Source organism: Hordeum vulgare, chromosome 2H (assembly GCF_904849725.1).
Source record: "Hordeum vulgare subsp. vulgare chromosome 2H, MorexV3_pseudomolecules_assembly, whole genome shotgun sequence".
Lineage (NCBI taxonomy): Eukaryota > Viridiplantae > Streptophyta > Magnoliopsida > Poales > Poaceae > Hordeum > Hordeum vulgare.
In genome coordinates, this window is record NC_058519.1 from 402,931,732 (window position 1) to 402,955,018 (window position 23,287).

At 43.2% G+C, this 23,287-nt stretch overlaps 1 protein-coding gene across 1 annotated transcript; it reads left to right on the plus strand.

Annotated features, from left to right (window-relative positions):
• Window positions 1–2,236: 2,236 nt before the first annotated feature.
• On the plus strand, window positions 2,237–3,176 carry LOC123430161 (prothymosin alpha-B-like). The gene is made up of 3 exons (XM_045114059.1): window positions 2,237–2,329; window positions 2,426–2,516; window positions 2,779–3,176. Exons 1-3 carry the CDS (start codon window positions 2,288–2,290, stop codon window positions 2,910–2,912), a joined length of 267 nt encoding a protein of 88 aa, XP_044969994.1. The 5' UTR covers window positions 2,237–2,287; the 3' UTR covers window positions 2,913–3,176.
• The last annotated feature ends 20,111 nt before the right edge of the window (window positions 3,177–23,287 follow it).

Below are 23,287 nucleotides of genomic sequence, written 5' to 3' on the forward strand. Positions count from 1 at the left end.
TTGCTTGGGACTTAGATACGTGTAAATAATATCTGCATGAAAGTGGTTTTTGTTCCCCTAGATCCTATTTATCCAAATAGAAACATGGTGTGATTAATTTAAGGGACACACACATAAACATCATTCTGTTGATGCACATAAATATCTGTTTGCTACAATGCACTACATGGTCAACCATCCATCTCAGGTACATAAGCAACCTTGTCATATAGTATACACCGACTATCGACCTACACCTCTCCAGCACTATGTATTTCCTGCTAGAGGTGATGGCTTATACCTGGTCGTTGATGAAAATGGCAAGTTCAGAGAGGACAATTTTCAGAAATCTCTGAATGTCCTTGCCCCTGCTAGTGGCAATGACAATAAGAGGGAAAACGATAAGCGGCAAAAAGGCGTTGTCTCGGTAGGCAAAACTAATGTAGAAAGCGACATATTCAAGATGGTGAAAATGATAATTCAACGTCAATATGACCCTATGATACTTTTCAGCTTCAGCAAAAGAGAGTGTGAATTTCTTGCCATGCAGGTAAGTTCCTTTTCTAGATTGATGGTCGCTTTGCAGGATAGTAATACTCTTTGGCTCAAGGAAGTAAATGTCTTGGTTGATTTTGACTGTCCTGCTTGTGTTGTAGATGGCCAAGATGGACTTGAATGGGGATGTTGTGCCTTTCATTTGAGCTACAACATGTTGCTGAATCAACTACGCTCTGAGGATCGTGATCCAGAAAATCTTCTTCGGCATTCATTCTACCAATTTCAAGCAGATAGAGCTCTCCCTGATCTTGAGGTTTGTTGAAATTTCTATGTATTTTCAATCTTTGAATAAATTGCTACCATTTGCTGTCTGCCTCTCGTCCTTTCGCCCATGATCCTGTTAGTTAGCTTTGGGCACACAAGCATGTTCTTTGAATCCCATGGATACTCATGTAAGGTTGTTGTACTATATATGTTGCAATACTATTATTTCCTAGGGGGTATTCCCTGTTGTTCCCATTAAGATGTAATAAGATGTTCCTGCCACACCAATGTTTGTTACTTGCTTTTTGCCATTTATGACATGGTTGCATGTTTACAAAGAAGGTTTTCAGAATGGCATCCATAATAGTTACAAAGGTATATGTATAACTGTATATGGCATCCAGAATAGTTACAGCTGTAAGAATGTTTACAAAGGTATTGTACTTCTCATTTTTGTTCTTGTCGTGCTTATAATGTCCTTGGTTCTTACTTGATGGTCATTCAACTATTTGTTTTGTTGCAGGATTGTGCCGACACTACTTGGAGCATAGCCTCCATCCAAGTCGCACTTCGCAATTCTTGTAAATGATGAGAAGATATTGATTGTTGAGAAGGGTGTTTCCTTGAATGATTCCATCTGGTTCCTTGAGGTAAAGATTGACAAAGAATTGCTATCCTTCTTGGTTTGCCTAGTGTTCTTACTTTACAAAATCAAACATTTCATGTGTATTTTCATGAAAGATGAAATGCAATCTTACTGTTTCAGACAGGTGTTAATCTTACTCTACAGAAGTGCATATACATAGCCACGATTCTTAGCCTTTTTAATCATATTCACATTTTCATTACAAGGACATACATATCCTTTTTTGACTGAATTTTTATGACAAGTTTCCTCACTGTTGAATGGCCATTTCAAGTATATGCAAAGATTTGATCCTAAATTTGGTTTTAATGGAGGCGCATGCACCATTCAACCTTTGTATGCTCCTGCTGTTACCTACAACACTGAGTTCCCCCAGCTTGGGTCGCCACAAATGTCTCATGTTCCATTCGAATAGCAGTAGCCTTCTTTTTAGCTTACTGTCGTGCAAGTTTCTTTCTTAAACTGTGAAATCTGAATGTTTCTGAATGTTGAGATTCGCTCCCATCATTTTTGTTGCATCATTACCTTTGCTATATTTGCTAGAATCACCATCACAAGATAGTCAGACCTGAAAGTATTACCACACAAAAGCTAGAGTTAAATACTCATACGTTTACTCACTATATATCAACGAGTATCTCTCAAGAAGCTATATTCCGGATATGCGTATGCGTCTATATTATTCCGGATATGCGTATGCGTCTATATTTTTGTGAAAGTATTACCAAATATTTTTTCTTTAACAGTCTTGTCCCTATTTGATTTATGATAACTAACGAAACTTGGGTCACAGAAAAGAGTGCGAGGGTCACAGGAAGTGAACTAAAGGAGCGCCTGTGGAAGGGTGGCTATGGTGAAATTTATAATTTCCCCTTCAAGCAGTTTGATACTATCCTTGACATGGAAAAAGATAAGTTGGCTCCTGAGATAGAAGAGGAAGAAGTAAGACAGTACCGACTCTGAGAATCAAGATAATTTTGTTATGTTCTCACTACTCACAATCTTTCCCATATATTATGGATTCACTTGCCAATACAGGAAGGCGAGATAGAGTATGTTGAAGGTGATGATATCGAGATGGGTGACATGGATGATATGGAAGATTTTGAAGGCTTTGGTGATGAAGATGGTAAACATTTCCCTTGTTTCTACTGATTTTAATTTTGCATGTTATAGAGTGCTCTGATTTGCGAAGATACTTCTCATTTTTCTATGTTCACTAGATAATGTAAAGAAACTTTACATTTTCTGAATTATGGGCCTTGAAATTCCATTCTGACTTGTTTAATTAAGTATGCGGTGTAGAAATATTTATTTGGACAAAATGGTTATTTGGCATAGTAGTGCCAACTGCAAATCTGACCTCCATACAAAATACAAAATGATTGCAGATGATGGAGATGAAGATGATATGGAAGAGCCAGTAACAAAGAAACCCAAGCGATCAGACTCGGATTCAAGTTCAAAGATTGGGCGGAAATCTAGGAAGGTTATCACCAAGGTAAATCGATTGTTCTCGGTATGATTTTTTGACATGAGTATGAATATTCTTGATGTCATCATACACCATGTCGCCTATAAACATTGATAAAATCGAACACATCTTACTGTCTTGTCAGTTGTCACGTACGATTTGCTGTCCAACACATAAAGTAGTAGTGGCCTAGGGGGATCAGTAATTATTCTTTTCTCTTTATGAAAGCTCTTTGGATGATTTCTTTATTGTAGAGGTTCTCCCAAAATATGCATTTGTTTCACAATGTTAGTTTTTCTTTCAAAGTGATTTCATCGTGCCGTACGCTAATTTGAACTAGCACAAATTCCTGCCGGAGCATAATTTGTTCCTCACCTTTTCGCAACACGTGGAAGAAGACAAGGACAGGGGTAGCAGTCAAAGGACGCGAATGTGATTCTCCAGGCACGGCTTCAGTAACATGCTTGGTGTCGATGATGTTGTACTTTAGATAATTTTTCCTGTCTTTCTCGTGATGACCGCAGCTCTCTTCTATGTGATGGTAGTTTAGATGATCGATATCGACTTGTAATGTGAAGACAAACTCGCTACTCGCGGTCTCGAGACATGTAATGTTCTAACTTTGTTCGGTATTTTAAATTCGGAGACTAATATGATGAATTATATTCGGAGACTAATCTTCTATTGTATTCGATAAATCTGTTGTTTATATGTTGTGCTCTCTATATTCTGGGCAGTGATATGTTTTGTAATCTGTGAAAATATCAGAAAAAGAAAAAATAAAAAAAATAATACCTAATATTCATACTAGTGGCGCATCACTCAGCACTTTAGTGGCGCACTGCAAAAGCACACTAGTGGCGCATCGTCAACTAGTGCGCCATTAGTAAGCCATCATGGGTAAATATGGCCCATGGGAGGCATACTAATGGCGCACCATGAGCTATACTAATGGCGCACTCCTTGGTGTGCCATTAGTATACCAGATACTAATGGCGCACCATGAACTATACTAATGGCGCACTGCCTGGTGCGCCATTAGTATACCAGATAGTAATGGCGCACCATGAGCTATACTAATGGCGCACTGCCTGGTGCACCATTAGTATACCAGATACTAATGGCGCACTGCGTGGTGCGCCATTAGTATACCAGATACTAATGGCGCACCACATGTGCGCCATTAGTAAAAAATTCTAATGGCGTGATGCTAGTGGCGCACCTGTAGTGCGCCATTAGTAGCCAAAATAGGTGCGCCACTAGCAGGCCTTTTCCTAGTAGTGTATGTGTTGTTTGATTTTATTATTTGTGCTTGATATAAGTCACACTTTGCTTAGGCAACAAGCATGCGGTAATATCACTCGTCTTATTTTGATGTTCAAAAAGAATTTTGGCACTTGTTTGAGTTGACTATCCAATGCTTGTTTGATTGAACCAAGACCCTTAGACACCCCCTATGTGCTCTCTCTCTCACCCCCTTTTGACAACTGAAGACGGCAAGACAAGATGCACCAAGGATCCACTACGAAGGACGACTGACACTGAAGACACTGACTGCTCTATGTGCAACCACACGCAAACCTTAGGAGAGTACTTTTCCCTCAAGATTGGGAAACCACACTAGACCACACTAACCTCCACAAGCCTTTCCGTCTCAAAAAAAATTTATGGTCACGTGTCTGGTACACGGACTGCCAGAGCACCTGTAGGCCCCCGATGAACCCCACCTCGCACCGGGTTCTTAAAGGAACAAGTGATCCTTGTGAATGAGTATCCTTCAATCTTAAGCTAGCACTGTAACCTTGATGCCATAAGAGGATTGTTCTCAGATATAAAGTATTAGACTAAAGATTGTCTTGATGATATGTGTCCTGAGGATATAGCTAGACTATCTTGGTGGATCTTGAGACCCTAGTGAAGGTAGGTGAACTTGGGGGAAACGAGTTGATATAGTAGCATAACATACCTATCCTTGGAGTAAGATTGGATTTAGTTGGGCGATCATTATCGCGATCAACAATATTTTGGTTGTATACATGACTTTAGCAAGTAGTTGGCATGATTTGATGCCTTTACAATAATGACTCGGAAGTATCAAGTAGGAATCTTATTGGACTTGAGTCTTGGATTTAAATAGGTAATCTTAATAGAGTATTGAGGATGACAAAGACCACATGGTTCGGAGTAAATTGGATTTAGCTCGATAATCTCGATCATGATACCATGTTTCTCGGTGGATGTAGAGTGTGTGTACTTGGAGTTGTCAGATTGGTTTACAACCTATGTGGTTTGGCCTTGGAGATTAAATGGCCATGATTACTGAAGTTGGCGGATATACTATGACGTAATCCTCGCAGTAATATGTGAATTATGAGGACTCTAGGAGATTATGTAGAACCCCGTCAGTATTGGATTTGTAGGAGTGACAGGTCCAGTAATGATTGATCGGAATGATGGATCACTTGATCGGATTCATAGGAAGGATACGAGATATGGGATTGGCATACTACGTGTTTCCTTAATATGGTAATGTAGTACCCTGTCCATTGGACGACTTAGATGGACATTTGGATTGTTGTGCCTTAAATTCAATCATAGGAGCTCGCATGCCTCCCAAGGTTATTGCATAGGAATGCATGTGCATCATAGCTACACTATGCTTGTAGTGATGGATTTAGTTCTTCCCTCAACCCGGAGTTGACTAGCATGAGCGGTTGGAGTTGACCCCATGGGACGGTATCTTTGATGAGGTGAGGTGATATCATCCCAAGATTTGAGGTCAAACCATTGGCATCTAGGGAAAGTGCTTAGAGATAAGATGATAACTGTTCGCCCACATCCTAAGTTTCTTAAGACCCTAAAGCTTTGCTCAGCCACAAGATGGACGGATCACGACCAGAGAAGACGACTCTAAGTCGTTAAAATGTGGCCATTACCCGCCCATAGTAAGTCCCCATTCTCCTCACCTGACTCTTGAGCACTGTGCTTATGTCGTGTTTGGGGAAGGTATGTTGTCATCCTCACTGATGACATGTGTATTCACCCAGTAAAGAGGACAAGTGCCTCAGTGCTGTTTAGCTGGGCCACAGACACCGCAGACTGCAACCCTGGCAACCGAAGATAGTCTCCACTAGCATGGTGAAGCATCCACATGATCAAGGAGCCTCGACGACACAGAAGAGCGACGCATTTTATTGCAACTCCAACATCGACTACGCCAACCACAGCATGCTAGACCGTAAGGCCAGCAAGGACGAACCCACCGGGACCAACCTCCACCCGGACCACAACTGCATTCACGGCCACACAACACATCAACGCCTAACCACTTGCCACTATGACACACCTCGGTTCCTTCATAAGAAGAGACCGCAAGAACACCACTAGCACACTAACACCACACGTGCGCCGAACCGATGCCTAATCATCATGAACTCTGCCGCCGCGGAGAACCGCCATGCAGGCGGCAGCATCTTGGCGATCATGATGGACGATCGCGCAGTACAGCGTCGAGACCCCGACCAGCAACGCCACCATCCCGGACCGGAAGATGATGAGCCATCCCGGGGTCTCGTCCGCCATTGGCATCCCTCCTCGAGCACCTGTAGCATAAGAAGAACAAGAGGACCGGAGCAGCAGCAAGTAGCGAGGCTGGGTGGAGAACGAGAGGGACTCCCTGGCCAAATTTATAGCCAGGCTCGGAGAGCCACTAGCCAGGCCACCAGCCCCGTTTGCCGCTCGGCCGTCGGTGCTCGCTAGGAATCCCAGAGCAGTGCCGACATGCCAGGCCCCCGAGGTGAGTGCAGATGGCTCACCGCACACCACCGTAGGGCGGCCCCGGACACCGTACGCCCTAGGCACCGCAAGTGGAGGCAGCACACGGGGCTCACCCAAGAAAGAAGGATCAGAGGAAGAAGAAGAGGCCAACGGCAGACCCTGGGCCCACTTGTCTGCCCGAGTAAGTACCAGGCAACAGGTACGACTAGCAACGAGGTATGACAACTTTCCCTTCTCCAACATCCTCGTAGAACGCAGATGCACCAATAAGTGGTACTCTTGAGGTGGCCCCATCACCGCGTATCTGGATTATTGGTGCTAGTAAGTCCTGCAGCATAGGAGGAGCAGACCCTTGACTCCGCCTTAACAAATCTCGGAGACGAGATTTTCTTAAGGGGGTATGGTCTGTCACACCCAGTTTTTGGCCCTCCTGACTAATTAACTTATTTCAAATTTAGGACCAATTAAAAAAATCTTTGAATGCTTGTGATGCTTGGAGTGACTATTGTTTTCTTGAGTGCATGTGATTCCTCCCCAATAATTCTCTCTATCTTCCAACTCACCTCCTCATTCCATGATCTCCTGCCTAATGATCATGCCATGTGTTTAGGATAAATATCTATTTTCACCATAATATTATTTTAAAATTTATTTTATTCAAAAGCCTTTCTGTGAGGCCAGAAATGGTCTCTTATGGAGGAAGTTATTTTTATTGCTTTCAAAATATTTAAGAAAAATTAGGGAAACTCAGTGGATATATTTATTCCATATTTATGAGTTTCAACACATGGTCATATACAAATTATTGGGCAAATCGCTCCAAAACCATTCCTGCCTATTTCAAGCTTTTGAAATATTTCTATAAGAAATATTCTCAATAAATTCCAGTAAAATTCTAGCTTGTCATCTATGATATTCTTGATGATCTTGCCAAGTTTCCTTTCAATCCAAATTGATTTGGCTCCCCTAATCACTCTAAAACCCTATCTGTCCAAAATCAAATTTGAGCAACTCTACATTGTGAAGTGTCTCCAAATGTGCTCAAATTTGGTGGACATGTTCCAATACTCCAATAAGGCATCCACACCAAGTGGTACATCAAGGAGAATAGAGGAACTTGTTCTAAGACCCCCAAAACCCTCTCTGTTGATTCCTGACTTTGGTGAATTTTACATTATAAAGTTTCTCCAATTGACCTCAAACTTTTTGTGCATGCCTTAACGCTCAAATAATGCCCCTACACCAAATATTGGATTTGTGAGAATTTATTTGAATGGGGTTGTAAGCAGAAACCCATTTCTGCCCGTATCTAGGGTTTTTCAAGTCTACATTGGAATACTTCTCCAGCAAATCCCAAATTTGGTGTGCAAGCTCATTTTCATATATTACTTCATCCTGTTAAGTTTCATAGCCATTGGAATTCATGTGATGGCCCAACCACAGATCAAACACCTTGTGTGCACTCACTAAATTGGCTTCTTTGACACCTTCCACTTTTACCCTTGAGCTCAACTTTCTTCCACAGCCTCACATAGTTGCACTTTACCTCCAGTAACATCCCCATGGCCACTGGTCAATTATTGGGGGAAGACCCTTTGTGACTTTCTCTCATTTTCACCATTGGATCACTGTTTTACCCCTCTTCCCATGCTTCTGCTTAGCCCGAAGCCCCCAACTCTTTCCAGGGCATCTAATCTATGCCAAAGCTGAATTTAGAACCAAGAGATGGCATGCTCATGTGGAGAAAATAAGCAGCACTTCTTCAAATGGATTTCTGGCTGAAGCATGGCTTTGAACAGCAAGTAGTAGCTACCATCCCTTGTTTGAGCTGAAGCTTTGCAGTAATGAAGTCCTTCCATGCCTAAGACTGCTAGCAATGCTTTTCTTCCAGTATCTCTCAAGTTAGTGCCCTACCTGCCCACCTTAAGTTTGCTATTGCAAACTTATAAGCAGTCAAACTCATCTCTAGCCAGCCTCAGATGCTTCCAAACTCCAGTGTCTCCCTCCTGCATGGGTGCCCTACGTGCCAAACATGTTTGACTCGCCATTTGGACCCTGTAGACACAGGTGACCGTGGTGACCACCACTCTGGCCTGCAGTATGGGTGCTCTGCGCCTTGTCCTCTTGCTACAGCCTGTTTTGAACCGTTGGAGCATGTCTCAGAGCACCAAGGAGTCCCATTTGACTAGTCCAACCTCCTCCCGACACTAGCTAGCCTCCAAGACGCCCCAGGGACGCATGTATTCTCCGTGCCCTCGGAGCTCCGAGAGCTCCCAAGCCTTTCCTTCGGCCACCTCTCCATTTAGGGCCTCCCCGAGCCCCCAGCGTCTCTTTCCTCCTTCCTTGGCTCCTCCTAGATCCCATAAGCCCCCGTGACCCTGCAGGTGGAGCTCGGAGGTTCTTCTCCATCTCCTTCCACGGCCATGGCGCCGCCTCGACCTCCCTTGCGTCCGAACCAGCCAGCCCCCTCCGGCCTCGGGCCTCTCCTCCAGCCGAGCACCCGCAACTCCCCCGTCCTCCTGGACACCTCGAAGGCCCCTCCCCGAGGTCATGCCTCGACCTCCACGGCAGCCAGAGCCGTCAGCCGCCTCTCATGGCGGGGCGCTTGCTCCGGCCACTCCCCGCGGCCGCCAAGACCTCCCCCGGGCTTAGCACGGAACCGGGCAACCGCCCGCACCCTCGGCTCGGCGGCTGAGCCGGCAAGCGTCAAAAGCCGCGGCAGCCAGCACCCCCATCTACCCCTATCGCGAGCTAGAAGAAGGGGAGGGGTGAGAGAAGGCGTCGGGCGGGCCCCAGCTGTCGGTGACCTACGAGTCGGGCCCGGCAATAACTGGAAGCACACTAGCGCTTTGCACCTTTGCCTAACCGAAGGCGTATTCGAAGGAGTACGCCTCCTACGTAGCCCGAGCTGGTGGCCCGAGCCAGTGGGCTAGCCCAAAAGCTTATCTGGCGCTGGTGGCGCAAGATAACCTCCCCCAGAGGCTGAGCTCTTTTCCTTTTTATTTTTCTCTTTAACTTATAAAATCCATTACAAATTCATATTGACTCCAAATCACTTGGTTCAAATTTCTACAGGTTCCTAAATTCAAGATCTATCCACCTATGTGCCTTGCACATTTTTCCAAGACATGTTTCTGTGATGTTTTATTTCAAATCCAAATATGGATATAAAATACCCCACCTTTCAAAATTCCTAGCAGATTCAAATCAACTCCAAATGGAGTGATTCCAATTCCTAGGGCCTTCTAAAAGCATTCCCTATTTTTAGAACCCTCGTCAACATTTTTGTGTGACTTGTTTCTGTTGCTTATAATAAATAGCTTCCTATTGCTATTTACTCCATAATAGAACACCCCTAGTATATTCATACCAACTCCAAATCCAGTAAAACCATTTCCTAAATATTTCTAAAATCATTCTCCGTTAAATGGTTGCCTCCACTCATTTTTAATAGAATGGTTTATGTTGACTTCTTCCATAATACCTATTGCTCTTTCCATCCATTCAACAATCCTTGATGATTCAAATCTCCTATATCAAGATTCAGGTATTTTTTCTTCTGACCAGAGAGGCCCAAGAAAAATATAACTTCTATTTTTGTGGCACTTTTATTCTGCTTGCTATATGGTTACTATGGTTGTTTCCGACGATAGCTGACGGTAGACGAAGTATTTGGAGTTGGAGCAGAAGACCTCGAAGACCCGAGGACTTACGTGAGCAAGGCAAGCAGCCCTTTGACCATGACTGAGCATATGCTACTTTGCATGTTATAATAGCAAGTATTCCCGTTGCATATGATCATAAGTGTCGGTAATCATTTGATATGATTTTACCGAAGGCTCCTCCGGAGCACATGCATTGACCTTGACCCTATCCCTTGAGGGTCATACTAATACCATGTTGACAAATAAAAGTAGCAGTAGTTCTATCATGAGCATGATGTTGGCATAAAGCAAGAGTTTATAAAAAACCCGTCGAGTGCCACTAATGCCTGAGGGTGATGATGAGTTAGGTGGTCACTTTTGGTGAAGTGATGCACCCAGTATTTGTGTGAGTAAGGTTTCAGAAATGGGATTAGATTTATGATGTGTCGACCGTCCCGACCTTACCAGTACGACCACGTTACCCCTTATGGGACGGGGCTATGTTAATTACTCTGGTCGGTGCTAGCAAAGAGCCACATTACTAGTGACAGGAGTGATTTGTGGTCACTCTCGTGATGGGGTCGTGCCGGGTAGGACGACTATGCCATTTTTATGAGTTCCAGTCACACCGTTGGTCCCCGCATGGTTGGTACTGTCCAAAGTTAGTGCTCGTAATATGTACAACATGTGGGTTGGGTACCAATCGAGTGGACCTCTTTGTCTAGTATCGTCAGGGGAAAGGCATTGATCGGGTACTTACCTTGGGTATGTGATATACCGCGAGTCGTGGATGACACGAAAGTTTCCCGGATCTTGTGGGTCCAGTGTACTACCTCTGCAGAGTGTAAACTATTCGAATACCTGTGTCCACGGTCAAGGACAGTTGGGTAATCTTGCTTAAACTATGTCCTGATATTTCCGCATAAACCAAGTGTGTGTGACTGACTGGGTGCGGTGTTGAAAAAGGAGTTGTTATGAAAGTAATATTATGACCAAGTTCGGTGACTTGGCACATAGGGTGAACCCGGAGGGTTCAGTCCTCAACTGATATATTGAGGATATTACCAAGTTCGGTGACTAGGCATATAGGGTGAACCCGGATGGTTCAGCCCTCAACAGATATGTTGATATCTGTAACCTGTTCTTCAAAAGTAATTCTTTAACTTGATGCATATACATGATCATTCCACCCAAATGAGTTACACTAAAGATGCATGATATTGTTATCCTTCACTTTTAATGTTCATATCATGGGCTGTTTGCGATTGCATTCAAAGTACTCATTGGCTTGCCACTGGTTATTTCATTGACCAAGTATGAAAGAACAGGATATGGTGGAGAGTAACTCGGTGACGTTCTTGCAAGCTAGCACGCTTCCCAGTCAGAATGCATGTAGGTTAAGGCTGATGGCATGGGTTCACGCTTTCAACCAATAATTCCGCTATTGGTCTAGTAGGAGTGTTGGCCGTTAAGGCCCCATATATGTAAGACTTGACTAGAGTGGTCATTTATTGTATCAAACGATAAGTAAGGATGTAAGACTCTTTTATTCGGTATCTGTGTTCGGGGAGCATTGTTCTCTGGGATCACTGAGCACGCCGGTCTCGACTCGTAAGTCGGGGTCCCCACAGATACCTATTTTGCGCAACTCCAAACGCCGTAAAAATCAACGAGGATTTTTTTCCTGATTTATCAAAAATACTGGGCCGAAGAAGTGCGAGAGGGGCACCAGGGAGTACCCACAAGCCTGCACGGCGCGGCCACCCCCCCCCCCCCCAGGCCGCGCCATGAGGGCTTGTGGGCAGCCTGCTGGCCCACTAGCCCCCCTCTTTTGCTATATGAAGGGTTTCGTCCAGAAAAAAATCAAGAAGGATCTTTTTCCTGGTTTCGCCGCCGCCACGAGGCAGAACTTGAGCAGAACCAATCTAGAGCTCCGGCATGACGATCCTACCGGGGAAACTTCCCTCTCGGAGGAGGAAATCGTCGGCATCGTCATCACCAACACTCCTCTCATCGGAGGGGACTCGTCACCATCAACATCTTCATCAGCACCATCTCATCTCCAAACCCTAGTTCATCACTTGTAACCAATCTCTGTCTCGCGACTCTGATTGGTACTTGTAAGGTTGCTAGTAGTGTTGATTACTCTCTCTAGTTTATGCTAGTTTGATTATTTGGTGGAAGAGTTTATGTTCAGATCCTTGATGCTACTCTTTAACTCTCTGGTCATGAATATGATTATGCGTTGTGAGTAGTTTCTTTTGTTCCTGAGCACATGGGATAAGTCATGCTAATAGTAGTCATGTGAATTTGGTATTCGTTCGGTAATTTGATATGTTGTATGTTGTTTTTCCTCTAGTGGTGTTATGTGAACGTCGACTACATAACACTTCACCATTATTTGGGCCTACAGGAAGGCATTGGGAAGTAGTAAGTAGATGATGGGTTGCTAGAGTGACAGAAGCTTAAACCCTAGTTTATGCGTTGCTTCGTAAGGGGCTGATTTGGATCCACTAGTTTAATGCTATGGTTAGACTTCGTCTTAATTATTCTTTCATAGTTGCGGATGCTTGCAAGAGGGGTTAATCATAAGTGGGATGCTTGTCCAAGTAAGGGCAGTACCCAAGCGCCGGTCCACACACATCTTGAACTATCAAAGTAACGAACGCGAATCATATGAACATGATGAAACTAGCATGACAGAAATTCCCGTGTGTCCTCGGGAGCGCTTTTCCTCCTATAAGACTTTGTCCAGGCTTGTCCCTTGCTACAAAAGGGATTGGGCCACTTTCTGCACCGTTGCTACTTTTGTTACTTGTTGCTTGCTACGAATCATCTCACCGCACAATCACTTGTTACCGACAATTTCAATGCCTGCAGACTTTACCTTGCTGAAAACCACTTGCCAGATCCTTCTGCTCCTCGTTGGTTTTGACACTCTTACTTGTCGAAAGGACTAAGATTGATCCCCTATACTTGTGGGTCATCAATGACTGAGGTCATAATAATGTACCTGCATGTATGAAGATTGAACAAAGAAGGAGCAGGCAAAGTAATAGTCTCACGAGTACCGTGACTAAATACCAGGTTATAAATCATCCTTCTATATATATCTCTATGAAGAATGTCATGGCAAACCATGCTATCATAATCTCGATATCTCTCGGGAAGAAGAATCTCTTCTTCCTCGTCCAGTCTAATAGGTATCTCAAAATGTCTAGCAAGACGAGTAGCATAGATACCTCCATAGACAATGCCTTTAGAACGGTTCGTGTTCAACCGTTAAGCTTCTATAGCGCCCAAGCTATAAGTTTTATCATTATAAAGGGCTTCACGCAAGACCACAAGATTTGGGGAGCTAAGGGACCCAGCTTTCCCATGACCAATCAAACATTTTCCCACGAATAATGAGAAGTACCGAAGCACGGGAAAATGTATGCTAGCAGCTCTAGCGCAAGACAATCCTCTCTCCTCTCCTATGGAAATAGTATCGATGAAAGCTTCCAAGTCCCATGGACGAGGTTCATGAATATCCCCAACATAAGGTAATTTGCAAACATTGCAAAAATCCTGGAGTGACATGCGCTGGGGGATATCATATAACTTGAACTCAACCATAGGAGGATTCTTCCTTGGATAGAAGTTAAAGCTTTGCACAAAAATATTAGTGAGGAGGAGGTATTGCGGACACTTATCTTCAACGAAGGCGGTAAGGCCTGCGTTCTCCACCAAGTAGTAAAAGTCCTCATAAAGTCCGGCGGCGCGTAACAACACATCGCTTGGCCACTCGCACGCTTGAACTTCTGCAACTTGGGGGACCGGATACTTGGGTTTCTTCTTCTCATTCCCATCATCCTTGGGGTCATGGCTTGAAGAGCCTCTTAAGAACCTCCTCATCTTTTCCTCTTTCTATCTGTGAAAATTTCTGAAATTTTTAGTGATTCTAAGGAAAAGTGAACAAAGCCCAACAAAACTCGTAGAAACTACTCCACAAGTGCCTAGAGGCCATGTCACGCATCAAAACTACTTGAGACCAGCTAAAATTAGCATGCAAAACTCAATAACATGGTCACCAAGGCAGCAAAAATACGCGATGTATAAGGCACTAGAGAAAAAACTAATTGTACCAATGGAGGAGTCACTTACCAAGGGGCAATTTCCCCAAAACAACTTTGTGAATGGTGCTTTGCACAAGGAGATCGAAAATCGCAGCAAGAAGAGCAAGAACACGGGTTTGAGCTGCGAAACGATTTTTTCTCGAGGTAGGAGAAGCAGGTGGGAGCTAGAATAAGTGTAGGGGGTGCACGTGGGCCCCACAAGCCTGGTAGGCGAGGCCAGGGGGTGCCCACGCCTCCAGGGCTTGTGGCCCACTGGTGCAGCCCCCTGACTAGCTCTCCGTCTCAGTATTTTTCAAAAATTCCAAAAAAATCATACTTGATTTTCAGGACGTTCCGAGAACTTTTATTTTCGGGGTACTTTTCTATGGGACGCTAAAATCAGAAAACATGGAAAACTAAACTAAATCTATCATTTTTCTTATAAGCAACCTAAGGTGAAAGCTTGGAACAGAGGTTTGTGACTCCTCGATTCATCAATCTCATGGTCATCGATAGAAATCCGTCAATGGGGTTGATCAAGTCTCCCTGACAAAAAATTTCGAATCGCAAAAGGAAACGGAGAATTTTTGAATAGCCATTAGGTTACCTCAATGGGGATGTGAATATCCCCAACAAGCAAATCATACTTCATCCTGACAGTAGGTATAGGGCATTCAAAGCTCCCAATAAGAATCGATGAAGTTTTTTCGATAGCATTGATGCAATGTACTTGATATTGTTTCTTCGGAACGTGCACCATATGCTCATTACCGTTCACATGGAAAGTGACATTGCCTTCGTTGCAATCTATAACAGCCCCTGTGATGACCCACAAGTATAGGGGATCAATCGTAGTCCTTTCGAGAAGTAAGAGTGTCGAACCCAACGAGGAGAAGAAGGCTCTAATAAACGGTTTTCAGCAAGGTGATAACTGCAAGCACTGAAAGTAGTGTTAACAAGTGATGGTGTAGTGAGGTGAAACATAGCAAGCGAAAAGTAACAAGTAACAAGTAGTAGAAACGGTGCAACAAAGTGGCACAATCCCTTTTGTAGCAAGGGACAAGCCTGAACAAAGTCTTATAAGAGGAAAAACGCTCCCGAGGACACACGGGAATTTCTGTCATTCTAGTTTCATCACGTACATATGATCCGCGTTCCTTACTTTGATAGTTTGATATGTGGGTGGACCGGCGCTTGGGTACTGCCCTTACTTGGACAAGCATCCCACTTATTATTAACCCCTCTTGCAAGCATCCGCAACTACGAAAGAAGAATTAAGACAACGTCTAACCATAGCATTAAACTAGTGGATCCAAATCAGCCACTTACGAAACAACGCATAGACTGGGGTTTAAGCTTCTGTCACTCTAGCAACCCATTATCTACTTACTACTCCCCAATGCCTTCCTCTAGGCCCAAAGATGGTGAAGAGTTATGTAGTCGGCGTTCACATAACACCACTAGAGGAAAAGACAACATACAACATATCAAAATACCGAACGAATACCAAATTCACATGACTATTATCAGCATGACTTATCCCATGTCCTCAGGAACAAAAGTAACTACTCACAAAGCATAATCATAATCATGATCAGAGGTGTAATGAGTAGCATCAAGGATCTGAACATAAACTCTTCCACCAAGTAATCCAACTAGCATCAACTACAAAGAGTAATCAACACTACTAGCAACATTAAAAGTCCCAATCGGAGTCGCGAGACGGAGATTGGTTACAAGAGATGAACTAGGGTTTGGAGAGGAGATGGCGCAGATGAAGATGTTGATGGAAATGACTCCCCTCCGACGAGAGGAGTGTTGGTGATGACGATGGCAACGATTTCCCCCTCCGGGAGGGATGTTTCCCTGGCAGGATCGTCCTGCCGGAGCTCTAGATTGGTTCTCCTCAAGTTCCGCCTCGTGGAGGCGGAGAATCCATGAAAAAGCTCCACCTTGAATTTTTTCCGGACGAAACCCTTCATATAGCAAAAGAGGGGGGCCAGTGGGCCACCAGGGTGCCCACAAGCCCTGTTGCCGCGGCTAGGGGGTAGGCCGCGGCCACCAGGCTTGTGGTCCCCTGGCAGCCCCCCTCTGGCACTTCTTTCGCCCAATATTTTTTATATATTCCCAAAAAATTCCACGTTGATTTTCAGGGCATTTGGAGTTGCGCAGAATAGAGGACTCAGACTTGCTCCTTTTCCAGTCCAGAATTCCAGCTGCCGGTATTCTCCCTCTTCAAATAAACCTTGCAAAATAAGAGAGAAAAGGCATAAGTATGGTACCACAAAGTATAATAACAGTCCATAAAGCGATAAATATCAACATGAAAGCATGATGCAAAATGGACATTTCAACTCCCCCAATCTTAGACATCGCTTGTCCTCAAGCGAAAACCAAGATCCACAAACATGTCCACATGTTTAGGGGTGAAGGTGTCGGTAAAACATAATACGGACATGAGGGCATCATGATCACACATAGAACAGAAATACATCATAAAGATTCTGATGGGAAAGTAAAAATTCCATCACAAAGCAAAGTATGAAACAGAAACCTTACCGAGAAGTAGCCAACAACAATCCATAGTCATTGAAGCAATTGCAATTTATCGTATCATTAGAAAGAGTCAAATACGAGCTTGTAAAGCAAATCCACATACTCAATCATCTCTTTTGTTTTCCACAATTGTTACAACTCACGTGGTACTCATGGTATCAAAGTTTCAGTTGGCCACAGACAAAGATAGGGGCTTATAATTTTGCGTCCCAACCATTTACCTCAAGGGTAAAGTCAACAATAATAAAGCATAAGTACTCATCTCCAAGTTGATATATGAATATAGATCTTTTCCTAGCATATGACGTTCACCAAGATATAGGCGAAAAAAGGAAATGGTGAAGATCACTATGACTCTTTCAAGGGCAAAAAGTAAAGGAACAAGATAGGCCCTTCGCAGAGGGAAGCAGAGGTTGTAATGCGCTTTTCAGGTTTGGATGTGTGTCCTCTTAGTGTGGAGGAATGTCACTTTATATCGCCTCCTGTGATAAAGAACTTTATTATGCAGTTTGTCGCTTTTATGTCTTCCTCATCACAAGTTCGTATAAAGCTTATTTTCCACACACTAATAGATCATACATATTAGAGAGCAATTTTTATTGCTTGCACCGATAACAACTTACTTGAGGGATCTTATTCAATCCATAGGTAGGTATGGTGGACACTCATGGCAAAACTGGGTTGAAGGTTTATGGATGCACAAGTAGTATCTCTACTTGGTGCGGGAGTTTTGGCTAAGATGAGGTGGAAGCAATCGTCACATGCTAAGGGATCTCTGATCATATAACATTGTTTGGAACTAAGCAAACACAATTCATTATGTTGTCTTCCTTGTCCAACATCTACTTCTAAGCATGTAATAGTTTGGTGAGTGCTCACAATTATAGAAAGTGTCTAAGATGATATATTTATATGTGAACCTCTCTTTCCTTATTACTTCTTATTAATTGCAACAATGGCTGAGGTCTATGTTGGTCTATTCTCAACAAGTTTTAATCATCATACTTATTATATGTGAAGCTATCACTTTCCATAAGATCATCTCATGATCTTTCATGCTATCGTTCTTTTCATACTTTTGATCACGGCACAAAGCAAAGCCCTTGACTAAGATACTATTTATTATATAGCTCACAATTTCGAATACATCGGGGGAGACACAAAGCAAAAGACTCAAACCTAACACTAAAGACTTATTCCATTAAGAGAAGAAATAAAAACTGAAAAGGAAAGGACTAAAACAAAGGTAAAAGCAAAAGATATAAAGGTGATACGATACCAGGGCAACTCCCCCAAGCTTGGCATAAGCCAAGGGAGTTGCCCATACCAATGCTTAGTTGTCTTCCTTTGGTGGTGATGGTGGTGGAGTCTTTGCCTTTGATTCCAGGAGAGCTATCAATCTTTGATTTATACCTTGGAGATCTGCGACATGGTTTTCCAACAAAACAACTTCACGAGAAAGGGAAATATTGCGAGCACGAGTTGTTTCACAAAACCTCAAGAGTTCAATCAAGGATAGAGACAACACGTCGAGGAAGGGTTAGAGAAAATCCACTCCTTCAACGTCTTCAATGTTGAACATAGGTTGAACTTCCTCCCTAGATTGGGTTTTCTTCTTAGCTTTGTCCCTGGCTTCCGTGACTTCTACTCTTTTCAGATCAACATCTACTTATTCATGAACTTGAGGGAGATTATTCTCCCAAAGATTCCTGGGACATCTTTGCTCTAAATCTGCAGCAGACAACAGGCTCGAAACGAAAACAGAGGAAAACTGCGCGATACGGAGATCAAAACCCTCGGGCGTATATATAATGATTTTTTCTGGACCAGAAGGAGTGCTCCGCAAGAAAACGGAGTCCGGGAGGCACACGAGGTGCCCACAAGCCATGTTGCCGCGGCCAGGGGGGAGGCCGCGGCAACCAAGCTTGTGGCCACCTCCTGCGCTCTCCGTACTGCTTTTTATTTTTCTATTTTTCCATAAATTCCAAAACGGAAAAAAAATCCTACTGAGAAAAGTTTCGGAGTCCAATTACTTACCGAAACACATACCTCTTCGTTTTTAGAGTCTGAAACAGGCTGATAAACATCCCTTATGTACTCCTCTGGAGTTATGACATTGATGATATTGGTCTCAACATTTATGGGAGTACGAGAGATATAATGCTTGATTCTTTTCCCATTTACCACCCTAGGAAAATTACCTTCCGTGTTATTGATTTTGATGGCACCGGAACGACATACTTCCTCGACAACGTAGGGACCTTCCCATTTAGAGAGAAGCTTGCGTGCGAAGAATCTCAAGCGAGAATTATATAGCAGGACATAATCACCTACATTGAACTCACGTTTTGTATTCTTTTGTCGTGCCATCTCTTAACCTTTTCCTTGAACAACTTGGCATTCTCATATGTCTCGGCCCTCCATTCATCTAATGAGCTGATATCAAACAACCGCTTCTCACCAGCAAGTTTGAAATCGAAGTTCAGCTCTTTGATTGCCCAATAAGCTTTGTGTTCTAGCTCAAGAGGTAAATGAAAAGCCTTACCGTAAACCATTTTATACGGCGACATGCCCATGGGATTCTTATAAGCAGTCCTATAACCCATAGTGCATCGTCAAGTTTGCTAGACCAATTCTTTCGAGATCTATTGACAGTCTTTTGTAAGATCAATTTGATCTCCCTATTACTCAACTCCACTTGACCACTAGACTGAGGATGATAAGGAGATGCAACTCTATGGTTGACATCATACTTAGCGAGCATCTTGCAGAAAACACCATGAATGAAGTGTGAACCGCCATCAGTCATCAGATACCTAGGGACTCCAAATCTTGGGAAAATGACTTCTTTAAGCATCTTAATAGAGGTGTGGTGATCAGCATTTCTAGTGGGGATTGATACGTCTCAAACGTATCTACAATTTTTTATGGTTTCACGCTGTTATCTTGTCTTCTTTGGTTGTTTTATGTACCTTTTATATCTTTTTTGGGACTAACTTATTAATTCAGTGCCAAGTGTCAGTTCCTGTTTTTTCCGTGTTTTTGACTCTTTTCAGATCTGATTTTGGAACGGAGTCCAAACGGAATAAAAACTCCGAAATGATTTTTTCCCGAACGGAAGAAGACCAGGGGCCTTTGGGCCAAGCCAGGTGGTCTCCACGGAGCCCACAAGCTCCCACCACGCCACCAGGGGAGGCGGCGGTGGGCAAGCTTGTGGCCACCCTGGCCACCCCCTGACCTAGGTCTTTGGCCTATAAATTCCCAAATATTCCGCAAAAAATCAGGGGAGCCTCGAAAATACTTTTCCGTTGCTGCAAGCTTCCGTTTCCGAGAGATCTCATCTGGAGACCCTTCTCGGCACCCTGCCGGAGGGGACTTTGGAGTTGGAGGGCTTCTTCATCATCATCATCACCCCTCCAATGACTCATGAGTAGTTCACTTCAGACCTACGGGTCCGTACTTAGTAGCTAGATGGCTTCTTCTCTCTCTTGGATCTTCAATACAAAGTTCTCCATGATCTTCATGGAGATCTATCCGATGTAATCTTCTTTGGCGGTGTGTTTGTCGAGATCCGATGAATTGTGGATTTGTGATCAGATTATCTATGATATATATTTGAGTCTTTCCTGATTTCTTATATGCATGATTTGATATCCTTGTAAGTCTCTCCGAGTCTTGGGTCTTGTTCGGCCAACTAGATCTATGATTCTTGCAATGGGAGAAGTGCTTGGTTTTGGGTTCTGCCATGTGGTGACCTTTCCCAGTGACAGTAGGGGCAGCAAGGCACACATCAAGTAGTTTCCATCAAGGGTAAAAAGATGGGGTTTTTATCATTGGTTTGAGATTATCCCTCTACATCATGTCATCTTTCTTAAGGCGTTACTCTGTTCTTATGGACTTAATACACTAGATGCATGCTGGATAGCGGTCGACGTGTGGAGTAATAGTAGTAGATGCATACAGTATCGGTCTACTTGTTTTGGACGTGATGCCTATAGAAATAATCATTGCATAGATATGGTCACGACTTTGCACGGTTCTATCAATTGCTCGACAGTAATTTGTTCACCCACCGTCTACTTGCTTTCATGAGAGAAGCCACTAGTAAACACTACGGCCCTCGGGTCTATTCACATCCCTCGTTTACATCTCCGCTTTTACTTTGCTATGTTACTTTGTTGCTTTCGGTTCTCACTTGGCAAACAATCTATAAGGGATTGACAACCCCTTCATAGCGTTGGGAGCAAGTTTTGTGTTTGTGCAGGATCTTGAGATACTTCTCCACTGGATTGATACCTTGGTTCTCAAAGTGAGGGAAATACTTACCACCACTGTGCTACATCACCCTTTCCGCTTCGAGGGAACACCAACGCAAGGCTCCAAGGCCACGGGGGAAATCCTTTGCATACTTGCCTAGGAAGTCCCTTAAGGCGTAGCCGCAGCAAAAAGATCAAGCCAAGTATTCTCCCGTCGACGTGCCTATTTCAGGCACCGTTGGAAGGTCTTTTGTTGCAGTAGCAGAAGTATTTCTGGCACCATTGCCAGATATACACAACAAACATCAGAAGTATTTCTGGCGCTGTTACCGGCGATGAGAAATCAATATCTATCCAAGTAGGTCTCACAAACTCTTCTCTTGCATTTACTTTTGTTGTCAGTTGCCTCTTGTTTTCCTCTCCCCCACTTCACATTTGCCGTTTTCATTTGCCTTTCTCCTTCGCCTTTTTCGTTTGCCCTTTTCTCTTGCTTGCTTTCTGTTCGCTTGTGTGCCGTGTGCCCTCAATATGCTTGCATCTTCGCTTGCTGAAAATCTAGTAATATGGATCCTCATCCACTTGCTAGTCTCTTTAAGAGACCCAGTCGTGTGGAACAAATTGCTAGTGAGTTGAGGGCAATTGAAAATTTCTTTGGAGTTTTGCGTAAGATGGGTGAATCTGAAAATTGTGAGGAAGAAATTCATGAAGTGATTCACGAGGGCTCCTTGGATGAAAAGCATGATTGCAATGATTTCACTATAAATCCTATGAGTGACAATCATGCTAAAAATATGCAAAACCCTAAGCTTGGGGATGCTAGTTTTTCTATGACCACTACTTATTGCAATAATCATGATTGGGGTGATGATCTTTCTTATGATCTTGAACATTTGTTCAAACCTCATGATGAATATGATATTTGCAACAATACTGAAAGTGGGATTGGAGAAGTCATGACTTTATTTGATGACAATCCCACTATTTTTTAAGAGCGTCAACTTTGCATGCATGTGGATCATGAAAAGAATATCCTATGGGATAGCTATATTGTTGAATTTGAATATGATCCCACATGTAATTGCTATGAGAGAGGAAAATATTGTGGTAGAAACTTTCATGTTACCAAAATACCTCTCGTTATGTTGAGATTGCTATTGTCTCTTTCTTCTTCCTTGCATATGGCAGCTATTGGTTGTCTTGACAATTTGTTTTCCTATAAAATGCCTAAGCATAGGAAGTATGTTAGACTTAGATGTGGTTTTCACATGCTTTAGGATGCTCTCGTTGTGTTTCAATTCTTGTCTTTTGTGAGAGCATCATCAGATGCCCAGCTAAGGGCGTTAAACAAAAGCGCTTGTTGGGAGGCAACCCAACGAATTTATCCTTTTTCTTTCTGTTTTGTGTTTTCCACACTTTCATAATTCTGTTATGATTGTGTTTTTTTGTGTTTCTTTTTGCGTTTGTGCCAAGCAAAACCGTTATGATTAGTCTTGGGCATGATCGTTTGGTCATGCTGGAAAAGACAGAAACTTTCTGCTCACGAAAAGAATTTTCATTTTTTCTGTAAGAGATTTTGAGTTGATTCTTTTTGCTGCCGATTGCTATGCCAATTCTTCCGACTGTCGTAATTTTTCAGAATTAGTGAAGTACCAGAGGTACACGAAATATACAGATTGCTACAGACTGGTCTGCTGTTAACAGATTATGTTTTTGTTGTGTTGGTTGCTTAATTTGATGAAACTATGGATAGTATCGGGGGGTATTAGCCATGGAAGATTGAAAGTACAGTAACCCAACATCATCACAAGTAGAATTTAAGTTTGCTACAGTACCTAAGGAAGTGGTGGTTTGCTTTCTTGTACTAATGATATCATGAGTTTCTATTTAAGTTTCATGTTGTGAAGTTTCCAAGTCCTGGGTGAAATTCTTATGGACAAAGAGATAAAGACTGGCAAGAGCTCAATCTTGGGTATGCCCAAGGCACCCCAAGAGATTCAAGGATGCCTTAAAAGCCTAAGCTTGGGGATGCCCCGGGAAGGCATCCCCTCTCTCGTCTTCAATCCAGCGGTAACGTTACTTGGGGCTATATTTTTATT